Source organism: Marmota flaviventris, chromosome 14 (assembly GCF_047511675.1).
Source record: "Marmota flaviventris isolate mMarFla1 chromosome 14, mMarFla1.hap1, whole genome shotgun sequence".
NCBI lineage: Eukaryota > Metazoa > Chordata > Mammalia > Rodentia > Sciuridae > Marmota > Marmota flaviventris.
The window spans coordinates 86614726-86632497 of NC_092511.1; the positions used below are offsets into that span (position 1 = coordinate 86614726).

General features: G+C 40.5%; 1 protein-coding gene across 1 annotated transcript in view; it reads left to right on the plus strand.

The window, feature by feature from the left end:
- The window catches only part of Aff3 (ALF transcription elongation factor 3), a 577149-nt gene extending 569435 nt beyond the window's left edge, over positions 1-7714 (plus strand). The window contains exon 24 of the mRNA XM_027950674.2: positions 3230-7714. Coding sequence (XP_027806475.2) covers positions 3230-3351 — 122 coding nt within the window. The 3' untranslated portion in view covers positions 3352-7714. The remainder of the gene's footprint in view (positions 1-3229) is intronic.
- Positions 7715-17772: the final 10058 nt, after the last annotated feature.

The following is a 17772-nucleotide window of genomic DNA, read 5'->3' on the forward strand; positions in this document are numbered from 1 at the left end:
TACAGATACAGGCATAGATACAGGTATAAGTACAGATACAGGTGAAGGTACAGATACAGGTGTAGGTACAGATACAGGTATAGAAATATGTATAAGTACAGGTGCAGATATAGGTATAAGTACAGATACAGGTGTAGATACTGGTATAAGTACAGGTACAGATACAGATATAGGTGCAGATATAGGCATAGATACATGTATAAGTACAGATACAGGCATAGGAACAGGTCCAGGTGTAGATATAGGTAAAAGTACAGATACAGGCATAGATACTGGTATAAGTATAGATACAGGTGCAGGTACAGATACAAGTGTAGGTACAGATACAGGTATAGGTGCAGATATAGGCATAGATACAGGTATAAGTACAGATATAGGCATAGGTACAGGTACAGGTATAGGTTCAGATACAGGTATAAATACAGGTATGAGTACAGATACAGGTGCAGGTACAGATACAGGCGTAGATACAGGTATAAGTACAGATACAGGCATAGATACAGGTGCAGGTACAGATATAGGCATAGGTTCAGGTATAAATACAGATACAGATGGAGGTACAGATACAGGCATAGATACACGTATAAGTACAGATACAGACATAGATACAGGTGCAGGTACAGATACTGGTGCAAGTACAGATACAGGTATGGGTACATAAACATTTGTAGGTACAGATACAGGTATAGGTACAGATACAGGTGTAAATATAGGTATAAGTAAAGATACAGGTATAGGTACAGATATATAGATACAGGTATAAGTACAAATACTGGTGCAAGTACAGATACAGGTATAGGTACAGATACAATTGTAGGTACAGATATGCATATAGGTACAAATACAGGTACAGATACAGATACAGGTGTAGAAACAGGTATAAGTATAGATACTGGTACAAGTACAGGTATAAGTACTGATACATGTGCAGGTACAGGTATAAGTACTGATTCAGGCATAGGTTAGGTACAGATACAGATGCAAATACAAGTGTAGATATAGTACAGATACAGGTATAGGTACAGATACAGGAGTAGATACAGGTATAGGTATAGACATAGTCAGAAGTACAAATACAAATATAGGTACAGATATAGGAATAAAAATATATATACATTTTTCCCTTTAGACAATAAACAGCTACATGAAGGTAAAGACTATATTTCATTCGGCCAGAGGCTGAGGCAGGAGGATCACAAGTTCAAAGCCAGCTTCAGCAATTTAGCAAGACCCTAAGCAACTTAGTGAAACCCTGTCTCAAAATAAAAAATAAAAAAGGCTAGAGATATAAAAAAAAGAAAAATTAAAAGAAATAATATATATATATATATATATATATATATATATATATATATATATATATATATATATATATATTTCATTCAAATTTGGACTCCTGAGACCCAGCCCAGTGCCTGAGACCCAATTGGAGCTCTGAAATATCGACTGAATGAGTGAATGAATGAATGAATTAGGGTTAGTGCTAGCTCCCTAAGTGCCTGCTGCTGACAATTGAAAAGAGAACCCATTTTATGTGGAATGGTAAAAGCTGAATTTTTAAATAATTTTTTTTCTGATAATAACAATCATGCATGTTTTCTGTGACTAAATTCGTGAAGCATAATAAACCATAAAGAAAAAAAGTTCTTAAGTCACCAGTAATCTTAGAAATGACTGATAAGTAAATAAAACATTCTACCAAGTTTCTTTTAGCCTTTCTTCCCAAATATGCATTATTTTTACCAAAGTAAAACCATAGTGAATATAGTTTTAAATCCTTTTTTCACCTAACATTATAGCAAGCATTTTCTCATGTCATTAATTTGCCAAAAAACTCTCTTTGTAATCGTACTGTAATGCTACCATAACATGTTGGTTATATGATCACAAAATACGATATTGTGATATTTGTTATCACGGTGTTAGATATTTAGGTTTACTTCAAATTTTTTTTCCCACTTTTGGTAGAAAACACTCCCAGTTTTTTTTCCATATCCTGATAAGTATTTCTATAGAAGTCATTATCCATATTTCTGGTTATTTTCTTTGGGAGAATAAAATAAAAATAGAAGTAGAAATTTGGGGTCCACGGGTACAGATTATTTTAAGATAATATGTATCGTTTTATATCTTAATATATATTGTTACCTTTTCTCCTCAAAAATTGTATCAAGTTACTACTCTTCCCCCAGCAACAGGTAAGAGTACAAACCTGAGTTCACTTTCAGGCCCCTGAATGAAAATCATGTCTCTATGACAGCATAAACCTTTGAGGTCAAGAGCAGCATGTCCACAGTGAAATGAGGAATGGATGACAGATGAGTCACTAGTGCAGGAAATTGTTACCAGATAGTCTATAACATGCAGCCAAGCTGGTGCCCCTGGGAGTGAGTCCAGTAGGAATATCATGGTGGTCAAAGGCCACCAGGAGCAGCTCATTAGAGGAGCTAGAATGGAACAGGGTTTTGAAGAATACATATCACTTGCATGGCTGAAGTGGGTTGAGGTGGGTTTCCCAGGGAGACAAACAGGAGGGATAAATATATAGAAATACGTATGTCCAGCCGGGCACAGTAACGCACATCAATAATTCCAGTAGCTCTGGAGGCTGAGACAGGAGGACCATGAGTTCAAAGCCAGCCTCGGCAAAAGCAAGGCTCTAAGCAACTCAGTTAGCGCCTGTCTTTAAATTAAAAATACAAGATAGGGCTAGGGATATGGCTCAAAATATACATGCCCACTTTGGAAAACCCTGAGTGAGCCAGGTTCTAGATGGCAATACAAGCCATCCTCAGCACCACATAAAAGTAAATAAATAAAATAAAGGTTAAGCGCTGGGGATGTGGCTCAAGCAGTAACGTGCTCGCCTGGCATGCGCGGGGGCGCTGGGTTCGATCCTCAGCGCCACATAAGATAAAATAAAGATGTGTCCACTGAAAACTAAAAAATCAATATTATAAAAAACTTCTCTCTCTCTCAAAAATTAAAAAGTGAAAAATAAAAATTAAAAAAATTCAGGTAAAAAAAAGAAAAAGAAAATAGTAGACGTAGTTTATTTATTTGGGTATAGAATGAGTCCCCCACCCTTGGATCTTATTTTGTTCAAGGGTATGCAGAAGTCACAAGATGCAGCAGGAGATCTGTGATTTTGTTGGACCATAATAGTCCTGAGGATGAAGTAGCACACCTAGCCTGTGTGGCACACTTAACCACTCTCTCTGTCCCCTAGAATTCTTTAATGACCTGGATCTGCTCATGGGGCCTGTCACCCTGCACAGCAGCATGGAGCACCTGGTCCAGTACTCGCAGCAGGGCCTGCACTGGCTACGGAACAGCGCCCACCTGCCGTAGGGACCTCACCCTGGAGCCCGGCTGTGCTCTCATCTCCAAGATGGCTCCATGTTTCTGGACACTGTGCTGCTGAAATTCCCAGCCACAGCATTTATCAAGCTGCATTGAACACTTCCTTTGCATCAAGCAATGATCTTTTCCCAGGGCATGTGTGTATTTACGTGTGGGTGTATAAGAAGCTGCCTGTGTACGTAAGATACACAGTGCTTCAGAACACATATTCTTTGTCTGGTTTCCATAATCCCAGGCTAGACAATGTGATCAGGAGTTCCTGGTTAGAGGAACTACACATACACAAACACACACACACACACACACACAATCACACACACTTCCTTTTCCAATTGCTAAATCATGACTTCTCCAAAACTTCAACCAAAATCTGATGGGTTAGTTCACCAGGTGCAATACAGCACACCAAAAGCTTAACTGCCAGTGAAGATGAACCTGACTCTTATATTATTGATTACTTTTCAGTATTAATATGCTGTTTCCCAATTATTTTTGATGGGTGTGTATTAATGGGTAATTGAATAATGAAAACAAGTCAGTTATTTTTGTGCCAGAAGTTTACTAGATTGCATGTTACCAAATCCCCTGCCCTTCCTCTAATACCCCCTTCAACATTATTATCAACCAAACACATCGTAAGCAAAGAGATGGATTCACACAGCCTTCCCTGACGCCCCATGTCATGACAGCGGCACTGGGATTCAGTGACAACTCAGTGTCTTTAAAAATCCACACACACGGGAGCAACAGCCACTGTGCTTTGGAGCTGGGCTGGGAATTTAAATGTGCACTGTGACAACAAGCCCTCCAGGCACGTGCATTTCTTCCTCCTGCCACTGTGACTTGGTGGCTGTAGAGCCATGTGGCTTTTGTCAGCCAGTACATTTCAAGTCTTTTCTTTCCACGGTAGCTTTCTTGCAAAATTTCGTGGCCAAATGGGGACATTGCCTAGAACGTCCCTTCTCTAAGAGTCCATCTGCTGCCTATCAGACTGAGAGCTCTCAGCTGTCCTAAGGCGGTCTGATTCTCTCTGTGCAGAATGGGCCACCGCTGGCCTTGGCTGCGTTTTGATTTGGGGGATATTTTTAATCAGGCTTTGATTAGCAAGCTGCTTCCGGTGCGAGGGAACTTATTCCTGCACCGATTGCCATTCTGTCTGAGGTAGCACTGCCCAAAGCGTCTTGCTTACGTCTTGTGCATCTAGTATGTTTACGTCTTGCCTATGGCTCTTCTTTTCTTTCTTTTTTTTTCTTTAATTAAGTTTACATTTTAGTTTTTTGACATCTTGTTTACAGTTTTTTTTTTTTTGTCTGAATTTTATTTGTTTGGTAGTATTTTTGTCATGTCCTAGATTTAGTCTTCTTGTTAAATATATTTGGATATGAAATACTGGTAAACAGAAAATGACTCCTCAAAGTTAGGGTCTGTCTTGCCACCCTTTAACCACAAAGAGGATGTCCTTGAGGCCCCTTACTTGACAGAATTGCACCAGGACAGTCTGAGAAAGACAGGTGTTGCAATCTATGAAACAGTCCCTTGTTCAAGGTGATGGTGGCACCCACATGCTAAGACTGATATTTTTGCAGGTTTGGTTGCAGTGATAACGTTTTGTTAGCTTGGTCTTATGGTGGGTGGGAAATAAGATATCTACAATTTCTATGTTCTAAGCCATTGATGCAAAACTGGACAAGAGGTTGACCAACTTTGGTGATTTGAATTAATTGACAGTGAGCAAGTGAAGCGCCTGTGAAGTTTGCATTTGACTTTGACCTTCAAGCACCTGAAAAATACTAACAGTTCATATTGAGCATTCCTCCTCCAAAATGCATGGGACCAGAGTGTTTTAGATTTCAGGTTTTTGAATATTCACATACACACAATGAGATATCTTAGGGAGGGGACCCAAATCTAAACTGAGATTCATTTATGTTTCATGTACTCCTCAGACATACAGCCCAAAGGGGCTTTTATACACATTACCCGAAGGATATATTTTTAGTACACTTGTGTTTTGACTGAGACCTGTCACAGGAGGTCAGTGTGGAATTTTCCATTTATGACATCATAGGGACATTCAAAATATTTTAGACTTTGGAGCATTTTGAATTTTGGATTTTTATATGAGGGATTCTCAGCCTGAATTTTCATCTTACATTTAATTTACCCAAGTGAAGTTCTTCTTAAATCCCTTTCACTAATTGTTGGCAGAGTTCATGATCCCATCTTTGGCTGGATTTTTTATTTTGGTACCAGGGATTGAACCTAAGGGTGCTATACCACTGAACCACATCCCCAGCCTGTTTTTTTCTTTTTCCTTTATTCTTTCTTTCTTTTTTTTTTTTTCTTTGAGACAGAGTCTCACTAAGTTGCTCAGAGCCTTGCTAAGTTGCTGAGGCTGGCTTTGAACTTGCAATCCTCCTGCCTCAGCCTCCTGAGTTGCTGGGGTTACAGGCATGCACCACCACTCCCAGCTGGAAACTTTAATCCAAAGAAATATCTGATCTTTTTTTTTTTTTTAATTCTACTTACTTTGAGTGAATGCAGATGAAAAGTTTAAACTTTCACATAAAGTGGCCCTTGGTATCTGCTGTGCATCCCCAGGGAGCTTTCTTGCTCCTGCCTGGCTTTAAAGTTGCAGGCTTTATGGAAGCACCTCTGAGATGTGCTTCCCTGAGAAGCCCAAAAGGTGACCTCTGGGTGGTTGAGCTAGCACACGTTCAAGCAACAGGGTGATGATCCACACATTTCTCATCAACACTTCTAGAACCTGATCATTTGGGGAGATGGTCAGAGCATTCAGGTCCTATCAGTGTCTCTCTTTCCATCTACAGAGTGTGTCAGGCAGCAGTTCCTATTGGGTTTGGGTAGGTGATTTTGTTAAGGACCCCTCTTCTAATTGTTACTTCTGAAATCATTCATAACTTGTTCTTTTTCCCTAGTTTGGTTCCAAGTTGAAGCATCTTTCTTGTATTTTCTGATTATAAATGTGGTACCTGTTCATTGTAAATATTGAGACGGGTGTGGTGACGCACACTTGTAATCCCAGCAGCTCAGAAGGCTGAGACAGGAGAATAGTGAGTTCAGAGCCAGCCTCAGCAACAGAGAGGTGCTAAGCAACTCAGTGAGACCTTATTAAAATCCAAATAGGGCTGGGATGTGGCTCAATGATTGTTGAGTGCCCCGAGTTCAATCCCCTGTATCCCAAATAAAAAAAAAATTGAAACAATGCAAAAAAGTAGAAACTAGTGTCAGTCTCTGATTGTCTCAACCCCCTGAGACAACCATGGTTCATGGTTTGATGTCTATCCTTCCAGAGAGTCTTGTGTTTAAACATATAATGTTTTTTAACCCTTCTTTCTATTTGAAGACACGTTCTTTCCTCAGAAGTTCAACACAGGTTCGACTGACCTTGTCGCCATGACCTGAATGGGTGCCACCCTTTTATCACAATGTTAGAACTGTCTTTCAGAGAGAGCAGCCCAATTATATTCCTGATCAGACTTTGGCATTAGTTAATACTCTACACAGATCAGACTCATGTGCAGAATTGTGCCTGGAGGGAGAGATTTGGTTAAAACAGATATTTCTGGAAACTTTCAAATTTGCAAATGGAAACTTGGACCCACTATCTAAAAAAGAATGTACTGGAAAAATAATCTGAAGAGTTGACAAATTGTGTGCTAGATTGAACACATGGAATGCAATGCAATGAGATTTTTTTCTGCACCGAAACCTGTACAACAATGATGTGTGTATTATATAACAGTGATGTGTACATTTCTGACACCCCATACATAATATGCACAGTTTGTATAAATGCATACATTTAAAAATATATATGTACAATACAGCTAACATAAAACTGTAGTACGCCTGACGAATATTACTAGTGCCTAACATGGAGTATAAGTCACTGCGTGTTCAAATCACCTTGGAAGTGCAGTCATTGTTATAAAATTAATCAGTGAAGCCAACGTTATTTATGAACCACATCTTTGAAACTGTGCAGTAGCATATACATATATATTTTTAAATAACATTTTTCACAGTTTTCCAGAGTTACTGTTGAAATCTGTATCACCAAAAGAAAAAAAAAAGGCAAGATTTTTTTTAATGATGTAGACACTCTTCAGACCCAGTAATCTGCGTGTGATTTCCTGTTTGTAGATACCCAAGAGACTTCAGCGGTCACCAGCCTTAATGCATGTACAGGATATTATTGTGACTTAATTTATCTGCAGTTTTTAATCCATGTGAAATTGGAATTTATAAACGGACTTGGATTAAATATGTCTGCCTTTCTAAGGTTGCAAACGTTACATTAAATGATTTATGTTGTAAATGAGAGAAATTGAGTTGTACGAGAAAAATGTCCACCAGTTTCTGTGAATATGTTTACAAAACATATTGAAAGATGTTCACATCAGAGGTATGGTTCCCAGCTCATCATCTCTTTAGAAGCAGCCTTGTTTCCTGAATGTTCTCAGCATGGCTTCCATGGATTATCATTGCTAAGTCTGATAATTTTTCACAGAAAAAAAAGTATGTTTTTTTCTTTCATTATGACTGTAGTTTACTACCTGTCTTTCCCATGTCCCAACACTCGTGCACACACACACACACACACACAGGTGAACATCTTCCAGTGTCCCAGGGAACAGTATCTGAGAGGCTACAGAAACTGATTTGTGATTTCCTGGGTGCCTGTCCAGGAGCAGCCCTGGGACACTGTGCTACCAACATTTTTTAACATCACAAGCCAATTCCTAGCTCATGTGCCAGCCTTTTCCAGTTCAAACCAACATGGGGACTCATGTGAGAAATACTTGGTCGAGAGAATTAGGAACTAAAGACAAGGAAAATGTTAGTTAGACCCATGGCCTGACATGATACTGCCCCTGTGTGGGACGGTTGTTTTTGTTTTGTTTTGTTTGGGGCATTTTTGCTTTTTTTTTTTTTTTAATTTGGTATTAAGGACTGAATCCAGAGGCATATTACCAGTGAGCTACATCCCTACTCCTTTTTATTTTTTTATTTTGAGACATGGTCTCTCTAAGTTGCCCAGGCAGGCCTCAAACTTTCGATCCTCCTGCCACTGCATCCAGATGGGAGGGGGGTTTTGGTAGCCAAAGTTTCACTCTTACCTCCCTTCCTTCTCCTTCTCCTTCTCCTTCTCCCCAAACTAAAGAAGCAGAATAACAATGAAAACAAAATGAAATGTCAGCATATCCAACCCATATCCTTAGAATCAAATACCCCTTATCCTTTGCCCCTCACCCCATCTTACACAATTCACAGTGAGTCCTCACCACCAAGCAGAGGGGTCACCTTGATCTTGGTTGCCAAGGAGACAGCCCCTCACCCCAAAGATGACCACTGAGCCTAATACACTCTCAAAGGTGGACTAAGAAATACCTGGAAAGCTTCCAAACAAGACCGTCTCTTAAGGCAGCTTTGCCTGATACACCACTGAAGTCCATGTATTCACGATCAGAACTGTATTTTTTTAAAGTATCACATTTTCAACGAAACTCAGACCAACTGAAGTTTTGGAAAATATTTTTTTTAGTATAAGAAAAACAACAACAGGGGCTGGTGTTGTAATGTAGCTCAGTGGTAGAGTGCGCTTGCCTCGCATGCGTGAGGCCCTGGGTTTGATCCTCAGCACCACATTAAAAAAATAAATAAAAATAAAGATATTGTGTCCATCCACAACTAAAAAAAAATTTAAAAGAAAAAGTAAAGAAAAGAAAAACAACAATCACATGAACTGTATTTCCAACCATTAGAGTTTATTTCCACTCCCGGGAGAGCACACCTTGGCAAATAGCACAAGAAATGTTCAAATTGGAGATTCGTGTTCTTAGTCCAAATTATCCTGTGTTTATCTCCTCAGAAGGGGTTAATTCACAAACTTGGCATGAGGACATTTGAAAACTGTTCTCAAACTAATTACATCTGACCACAGTTTGGGTGTTTTATTATTTAATTGGCACTGTGAGGCAGCAGGGGATAAATTTGGGGTCAGCTACAGGGGGAGTTAGATTCACAGCTCTTACAGTAATGAGAATCAAGGGATTAAACCCCTATGCAGCACTTAGCAAATCCACCTCTTACAGCCAATTTTAAAGACATCGATCTGGAGAATGCATGTGGAAAGCTAATTGCCACGCGCACACGGAGCTCAGCATTTGTCTCTGAGTATCGATGAGGCCTGGAAAGCTGAGTCAAGTCCTTGCTCTTACTCACTTTTAAAATGGGAAAAGCTCGTTGAGAAATATTTAGATCCAGACACGAGGTAAAATAGCACTCATGTTTAGGATCTTCTCACAGTGCTGTTTGGCTATAAAAATCATTACAAAATTCTAGTCTCCTTATTGCTTTTCAGTGCTTTTTTCCTAGTCTTTTTTATTATTATTATTTTTCTATTTTTTTTTTCCTGCTTTTTTTAAACCTTTATTTTATTTATTTATTTTTATGTGGTGCTGAGGATTGAACCCAGGGCCTCACGTGTGCTAGGGAAGTGCTCCAACACTGAGCTACGTCCCCAGCCCCTGATCTCTTTATTTCTAGATACCCAAATAAGTGAAGAAAATAAAATCCTTAATACCGAGGAATGTGTATTTTCCGGAGCAACATTCCATCCACAGTAGCCAAAGGTGTTGGACTTTTTGAAGAACATTCTTTGAGTCCCCACTGTTGCCTTCGTCTGATGACATCAGTGCCCAAGGTCTGGACGTGTAGTTGAGATGCCAATGATTCTGAGGGCAGAGACTTTCAGATCATCGCCAGCCACAGCTGGGGCCTGTTTCCATGGGTGAAGTAGCCATACCGATGCTTTGCTTTGAGTATTTTGCAAACTGATTATTCATCCCCTGAATTTCCCAGGGCTTCCAGCTCAACCCTAAAATGGCCCTCTGGGTGATCTGAGTTGTGGGGTTTTTTTGTTCCTTTGGGTTTTTTCCTTCTGTAAATCAGATTTAGCATTTCAACCCTTTAGTAGAACAAAGCTTCGGTATAGGAGCTCACTGATGTTGGGGACTAGCCGTGGGAACTCTCACAGGGTGCCCACTCCCCTCCTTGAACCTGCTGCACCTGACCCTGAAAGAGAGCCCCTTACTTTCCTCTATGAAGTCTAACTCAAAACTACCTCACTGAGCAAGTGTGAGGATGAGAAGCTTCAGGCAAGCATTTTGGGAACCCCTGTTGCCACACTCATCAGGGTCTCAGGGTCAGGTAAGAACAGAAGCAAAGCATCCACTCCGTGCGCGCGCAGGCAGCAGCACGCACAGTTGTACAAGGCGGGAGGCGGGACTTCCTCAGAGGCTCTGGATCTGACAGCAAGGTAGCAAGAAGGGTGACAGGAACAGCCAGGGCAGATGATGGAGGGGAGCTCCTCCACCCACATTGTCACCACTTGCAGTTCTTCCAGGCTGAAGACAGCACTCTAATAGACCAATGGGGGTGGGGCAGCAGGGTACCCCTAATGGGTTCAGGTTCCTATTCCTTCCTCATCCAGCCCTGGCCTTAAAAAACCAGGAAGCACCCAGGTGGAAGAGGTCCAAGTCACCACTGGGTCCAAGACACTAGAGTCTGCCATCTTCCTTGCCTACTTTGTGCCACACATCAGTCATCCCTGTAGAGCTAGAAGTCCATGGCAGTCTCGTCCCCGGTGCTCCCGTGGGTTCCTTTGGAAGCCGTGAACCCTGTGTTTCTGATGCTAACTTTTTTTGTGGGGGAAGGGGTCAGGGGTGGAAGACAGCTGTTCTGGGAGTTTGTCCCCGAGAAAGGAGAGCTGTCCTAAGGGATTTGGTGTGTCTTGCGTGAGCTTCGAGAAAGAGGAAACCTCTCTTGGGAACCGGATGATTTTTTTTTTCCTCTAGGGGTTTAGGCAACTTGCTTCAACATAATCTCTTAATTGTAGGCAAAACCCTAGTCAGAACACCAGGGGAGAGGATCAGCAACAACCTAAGAACTCATCAATTTTTGTGACACCAAACTGGACACTGAATATTCCAATGCAGCCAATGAGCTGGATTCCAGTCTCATACAGCGAGGGTCAAAGCCCTAAATGGTCAATTGATTTTTTTTTCTTCTCTAATATGTTTATTATTTAGGCACAGGCCAATGTGTCTTCCATGTAGCTCTAAATCAGTGCTTTGAGCTTAACCAAAATAATGGTGAAATATGCATTTGAAGGAGCTCTTCCTTTCATACTCCCTGGAAATCCCTCTCCCAGCCTTTCTCTGGGAAAAAAAGAACAAAGGCCAGAAAGTCCAAGAAATCCAGCCTTATTTAAGCCCAAATCAATATTAACACTCTTTCCGCAGGAGCACAAGACCTTGCCTGGTATGAATACTGTGTATTAAGGTGAAAAAAAAAATTCACACTCATTAGCAGAAGAAGATACACCAACTGGACCCCTGGGCATCATCTTTTCTCAAGCAGGACATTCAGAAACAAATTCTCCCATTGCAGCATAAGTTACTTGTTTTTCTGTAAAAATTTAGTCACTCCCATGATTTGCCTCAGTCAGTGAAAGAATTTAAAATCCACCATTTTTCATATGCTATGTCATCTGGGAGGTTTATTGATGGAGCTGGCAACCCTAATTCAGTATCCCAATATCCAAGGCCTTGTGTGTCATATCAAAAGCCACTCCAAATTCTGCACCATGGTCTTGGGAAAGCTGTCAGCAACTTGGGAGACTTATCTCCTAGGGGACTTTGCCAGTGACACAGCTTCAGCAGCCCCTGAAACAAATTATAGTGCCTTCTCCTTCTCCTATGGCAACAAGCCTGAGCTGAGGAGGATCCTAATAGGACAATTCTGTAGTTATTTCAAATTTGAAAATGTACATATCATAGCATGCATGAAAATGCTGAATTAGGTCCAATACCATTTCCATATTTAGTCTAGTTACTCTTTATTAAATAGCTCAGGTTCATTTGGGTTATGTGGTACTCCTCAAGGGCTTCTTGTTAGAGCATTTGGAAACTGTTAGGACAAAGTCCAGGACCTGTGTTGACAGTCACTCTTTTAATCCAAGTAGCAATAATGGTTCCCATGAAGCATCAACATCACTACCGATGAAGTTGTATGCCCTTATCTGTGATTTGGGTACGTGACAAAAATCTTAACCCAAGCAATTAATAAAGACCAGCACCTGGGTTCAATCCTCAATACCAAAAAAAAAAAAAAAAATCAGTGGCTTTAGTAAGGATCACTTCCTTCCAAAAATTCATGAACGCTTTCTCAAAAAAAAATTCTAGTGGATCCCTGCTAAACAGGCCAGATCTCTTTTTCCAGTACAGGGGTCTTATCTCCCAAGCTGCTTCTAAAATGTCCAGAGCCTGGAACACAAAGTCTTGACTTTGGTGGTGGCTCAGATCTGCACGAATGTGCAAATGTTAAATCCTCTTTCACTTTCCCCCTCTTGTGGAAGAATAAAAGTTGCTCCCACACAGCTGAATCTATCATATTGCAAATAAATAAAACTTCACACTCATATCGTGAATAACTCAATAATGAAATATTCCAAATATCCAAATATTCCTAATATCCAATAAGATATTAGGAAGGACTGGAGAGCTCTTCTAATGTTAAGAATTTGTCTAGAAGCATCTTGTGTTTGTCCAAGTCTAAACTCTACAGGTACAAGATGGTGGAATCATTGACCACATGTTTCACTGTTTAGAGATTTTGCTGTTCTTATAATTCACATGAAATTCACTGGGCACAGTTCTGGAATGGGAAATGAGCCTTAAAGATTTGTAAGAATAGGGGCTTTCATATTATTTTTCCATATTTTTATTGGTGCATTATAGTTGTACATAATGGTGGGATTCACTGTTACACATTCACACAGGCACACAACATGACAATGTAATTTGGCCAATATCACTCCCCAGTATTTCTCCTTTCCCTCCCCTTGCTCCCTCCCCTTGATCCCTTTCCTCTACTCTACAGATCTCCCTTTCATGAGGTTCCCCACCCACCTTTCTTTTCCCTTTTCTTCTCTAGTCTCCAAATAAGATAGAAAACATCTGACCCTTGACTTTCTGAGTTCAACTTCTTTTCCTTAACATAGTATTTTCAAGTTCCATCCATTTTCCTGCTGATGAAACAACTTCATTCTTCTTTATGGCTGAATAAAACTCCATTGTGTACAGGAGTACAGGGGTGCCACATTTCTTTATCCATTCATCTATGGATGGACACCTAGACCGGTAAGTGCTTTTATATTTAAAGGGGAATATTAATTCATCAATAAAATTACTTTTTAAATGTCTTAGTAAACCTTGAAGTCAACATCATGTTTTTTTAAAGAGAGAGAGAGAGAATTTTTTTAATATTTATTTTTTAGTTTTCGGTGGACACAACATCTTTGTTTGTATGTGGTGCTGAGGATCGAACCCGGGCCACACGCATGCCAGGCGAGCACGAATACTGCTTGAGCCACATCCCCAGCCCTCAACATCATTTTTGTCTCCAAAACATCCTAGTGTCTCATCTTCGAACTTCTTTCCAAGTAAGGCATTGTCCTTTCTCATGTTACTGCATTTGTTTTAAATATAACCAACCAGTCATTAAATATTCCACCTTGCTGGACTCGGTGGCGCATGCGGCTCAGGAGGCTGAAGCGGGAAGATCAAGAGTTCAAAGCCAGCCTCAGCAACTTAGCAAGGCCCTAAGCAACTCAGTGAGATCCTGTCTCTAAATAAAATCAAAAAAAGGGCTAGGAGTGTGACTCAGTGGTTAGCACCCCTGAGTTCAATACTTGGTTTAAAAAAAAAACTATATATTCACACACACACATATATTTTTCCTATTTGCAATATATGTATTTATATTATATATAATATATTTATGTATATTACAGATTATATATATAACAAATAGACAAGAGTTCCCCGTGATTCCCATCCAGTTCTGCCCAAAAGAGAGCCATTCTTATCTATTGGATTTATCAGGTTTATCTGTCCATGATCATTTTATTTGTATGTTTGTGTGTGCGTGTATTTTAAACTTGCTAATATCATTTAATAGCAAATCTCGGGCATATTTCAATATCAGTACATGAAGATCTACCTCATTGTTTAGAAACTCTGCACAGTCCCTCCATAGAATCTTCTACCATAGTTCATTTAACATTTTATGGGTGAATTTTTAGGTTGACTCATTATATTTTTAACTTGAGATATAATTCACAGCTCATAAAATTTGCCTTTTAAAGTGTAGAATTCAATTGATTTTAGTATATTCACAAGATTGCAAAACCATCAACCCTAATTCCAGAACATTTTATGCCCCCCCAAAAGTAAATGAGTATCCATCAGCGGTCACTTCCATTTTCCCCTCCCCACAGTCTCTGGCATCCACCAACCCACTTCCTGTGACAGGGTTTGCCTATTCTAAACATTTCATCTATATGGAATCATGCAACGTGTGGCCCTTTGTATCTGACTTCTTTCACTTAACATAAAAGGTCCATCTCTGTTGTAGCTCGTACCAGCTCTTCATTCTTATTTATGGCTGAATGATAGTCTGTTGTATGGACACCACCAGTTGTTTCCCCATTTTTAGCTGATGAAGATTGGGTTGTTTCCACGTCTGTCTAGTATGCATAATGTTTATATGAACATTCATGGCACAAGTTTTTGTGTAAGGATATAGTCCCAATTTTCTTGGGTTTATACCTAGGTATGCAGTTGCTGGGTCATGTGGTAACTTTATAGTTAACTTTTTTGGGAGAGGGTGGTACCAGGGATTGAACTCAGGGACACTCGACCACTGAGTCATATCCCCAGTTCTATTTCGTATTTTATTTAGAGACAGGGTCTCGCTGAGTTGCTTAGCACCTTGCTTTTGCTGAGCCTGGCTTTTTTAACTCGTGATCCTCCCACCTCAGCCTCCTGAGCCACTGTATAGTTAACTTCTTGAGGAACTGCCAAACCCTTTTCCACAGGAGCTGCACTACTATACATTGCCACTAGCAAGGAACTCACTATGAGGGTTCCAGTTGCTTTGCATGCTTGCCGACACTTGTTAGTGTCCATCTTTTTTTATGATAGCCAACCTAGTCGGTGTTTAGTGTTTGTGGCTTCAGTTTGCATTTCCCTAATGACTAGTGATGCTGAGAATTCTTTTATGTGCTTATTAGCCATTTTTATATCTTCCTTGGAAAAATGTCTCTTCACATCCTTCATCCATTTCTAAGTTAGGTTGCCTCTTTATTGTTGTGTTTTTTATGTGTTCTGGATACCAGAAGTTTCTCAGATAAATCATTTGCAAATATTTCCTCCCGTTCTTTCTTAATAGTGCTCTGTGTGTGTATGTTGTTAATAGTGCCCTTTGTGTGTGTGTGTGTGCATGTGAGTGTGTGGGTTGTGCAAGTTTTAAATTTTGATGGAATCCAAATTATCTATTTAAAAAATTGCCTCTTGTGCTTTCATGTCATATATAAGAAAGCTTTGCTTATCTCAAAGGTCATGAAGATTTCCTCTATATGTTCTTCAAGGAGTCTTAAAGTTGTAGCTCTAGATTTTAAATCTAAGATCCATTTTAAGCTAACTTTGTGTGGATGAGAAAGGAGTCCAACTTTATTCTTTTGCATGTGGAGACCCAGTTGTCTCAACACCATTCATTAAAAAGTCTATTCTTTCCCCTTGGAATTGTCCTGGTGCCCTGTCAAAAGCTAATTTGGAATTACTTTTGAGTAATTTTCTGGCTTCTGGCTTCTCAATTTCATCCCAATGGTCTCTCTGTCCAACTTTTTTTTTTCTTTAGTTGGAGATGGATACAATAACTTGATTTATTTCATGTGGTGCTAAGGCTCTAACCCAGTGCCTCACATGTGCTAGGCCAGTGCTCTACCACTGAACCACAACCCCAGCCCTCTCTGTCCGTCTGTATGGCAGTACCACACTATCTTGATCACCGTAACTTTGTAGCAATATTTGAAACTGGGAAATATGAATCCTTCCATGTTGTTCTTCATTAGCTAGATTGGGACAAAAAATTTAATTAAATGTACTTTAAAAAAATGTAGTTATAGATGGACAGCATGCCTTTATTTTATTTGTGTATTTTTTATGTGGTGCTGAGGATCGAACCCAGTGCTTCCCGTGTGCAAGGCAAGCACTCTGCCACTGAGCTACAGCCCCAGCCCTAATTAAATGTACTTATATATTAAATTTCCTATAAGTAAATTTTTTTAAGCAGGTGACCCTCTATCCCAGTTTAAAACAAATACTATGTGCCCCCAGATGCCTGTAGACCATGCACACTTTGGAGACTGTCCACAGTGATCAAGTGCCCAGGCTCCCTACTCAGGTACCACCACAGCCAGTGTGCACCAGGTGGCCACCCTGCCCTGCGAGACACTCAGGTCTGACTGAGGTCACTAGATTGTCCTGTGCTTTCTGGGTAGGCTGGACCCCATGTGTTCTTGGGACTTTAGCTTCTTTTATATCTTTCTGGTCACTTTTCAATATATTTCTGGAGTCCAGTGGATTCTCCCGTGATGGTCAAGGATGCAGATTTACTTCATTGCTAGCATATGGACACAGTGAACAGGAAGAACAGGTTAATCCACAAGGAACAGGAGGAAAACTGCTTTCCACCTCCTACTACCAGCATTCAAAGCACCCACTACTGCCCATGCAAAGGTTCTGTCGAGGTCAGCTCTCACACCCTTGGATGAAATCTAGGGTGATTTCATAACATTTCCAGGGACCTCAGACAATAAAATCTTCTGATCCTCTAGTCACAAGGGTGATCTCATCTTAGCTATTAAAGAACTGGTCTGGGTTCCAGGTAAAGTTCATGATTTTCCCAACCCAGTGGACATTGGCAGTGGGCAAAGGAATGTGGCCGGCCTCTACTGCTTCCCTGCATGCTGACCTCCAGTGAGTCCCAGCTCCTGCAGCCAAGGTAGTGGAGAGGACTCTTCCTCCACCCATTGGTTGTGCCTGGGGTCAATTCCTTGCCTGGTACTGACTCAGTCCAGTGCTGTCTCTGGGAGATCTTTAGAAGAAAACCCCTCTCCTCCTTCCTCTTCTTCCACTCCCATAAGGGATCTCACAGGTGGGAACTCTCACCTGTGAGTCCCCTGACAGGCCAAGGCTAAGTGTGCCAACTTGTACGGGCCGAACCATGTCCCCTTCAAAAATATACAGATGAAGACGTCTTAACCCCTGTTCCTCAGAATGTGCCTGTGTTCAGAGACAGGGTCCTTAAAGAGGTAATTAACTTAAATGGGATCATTAACGTGGGCCCTAAACCAATCCAACTGATGTCCCTTTTTATTTCTTTATTTATAAAGAAGACATTTGTTTTTTATAGTCATGGGTCTGGCTTGCAGGGCCTGTGTCTGGTGAGGGTTTTCTTTCGGTATTAACATGGCAG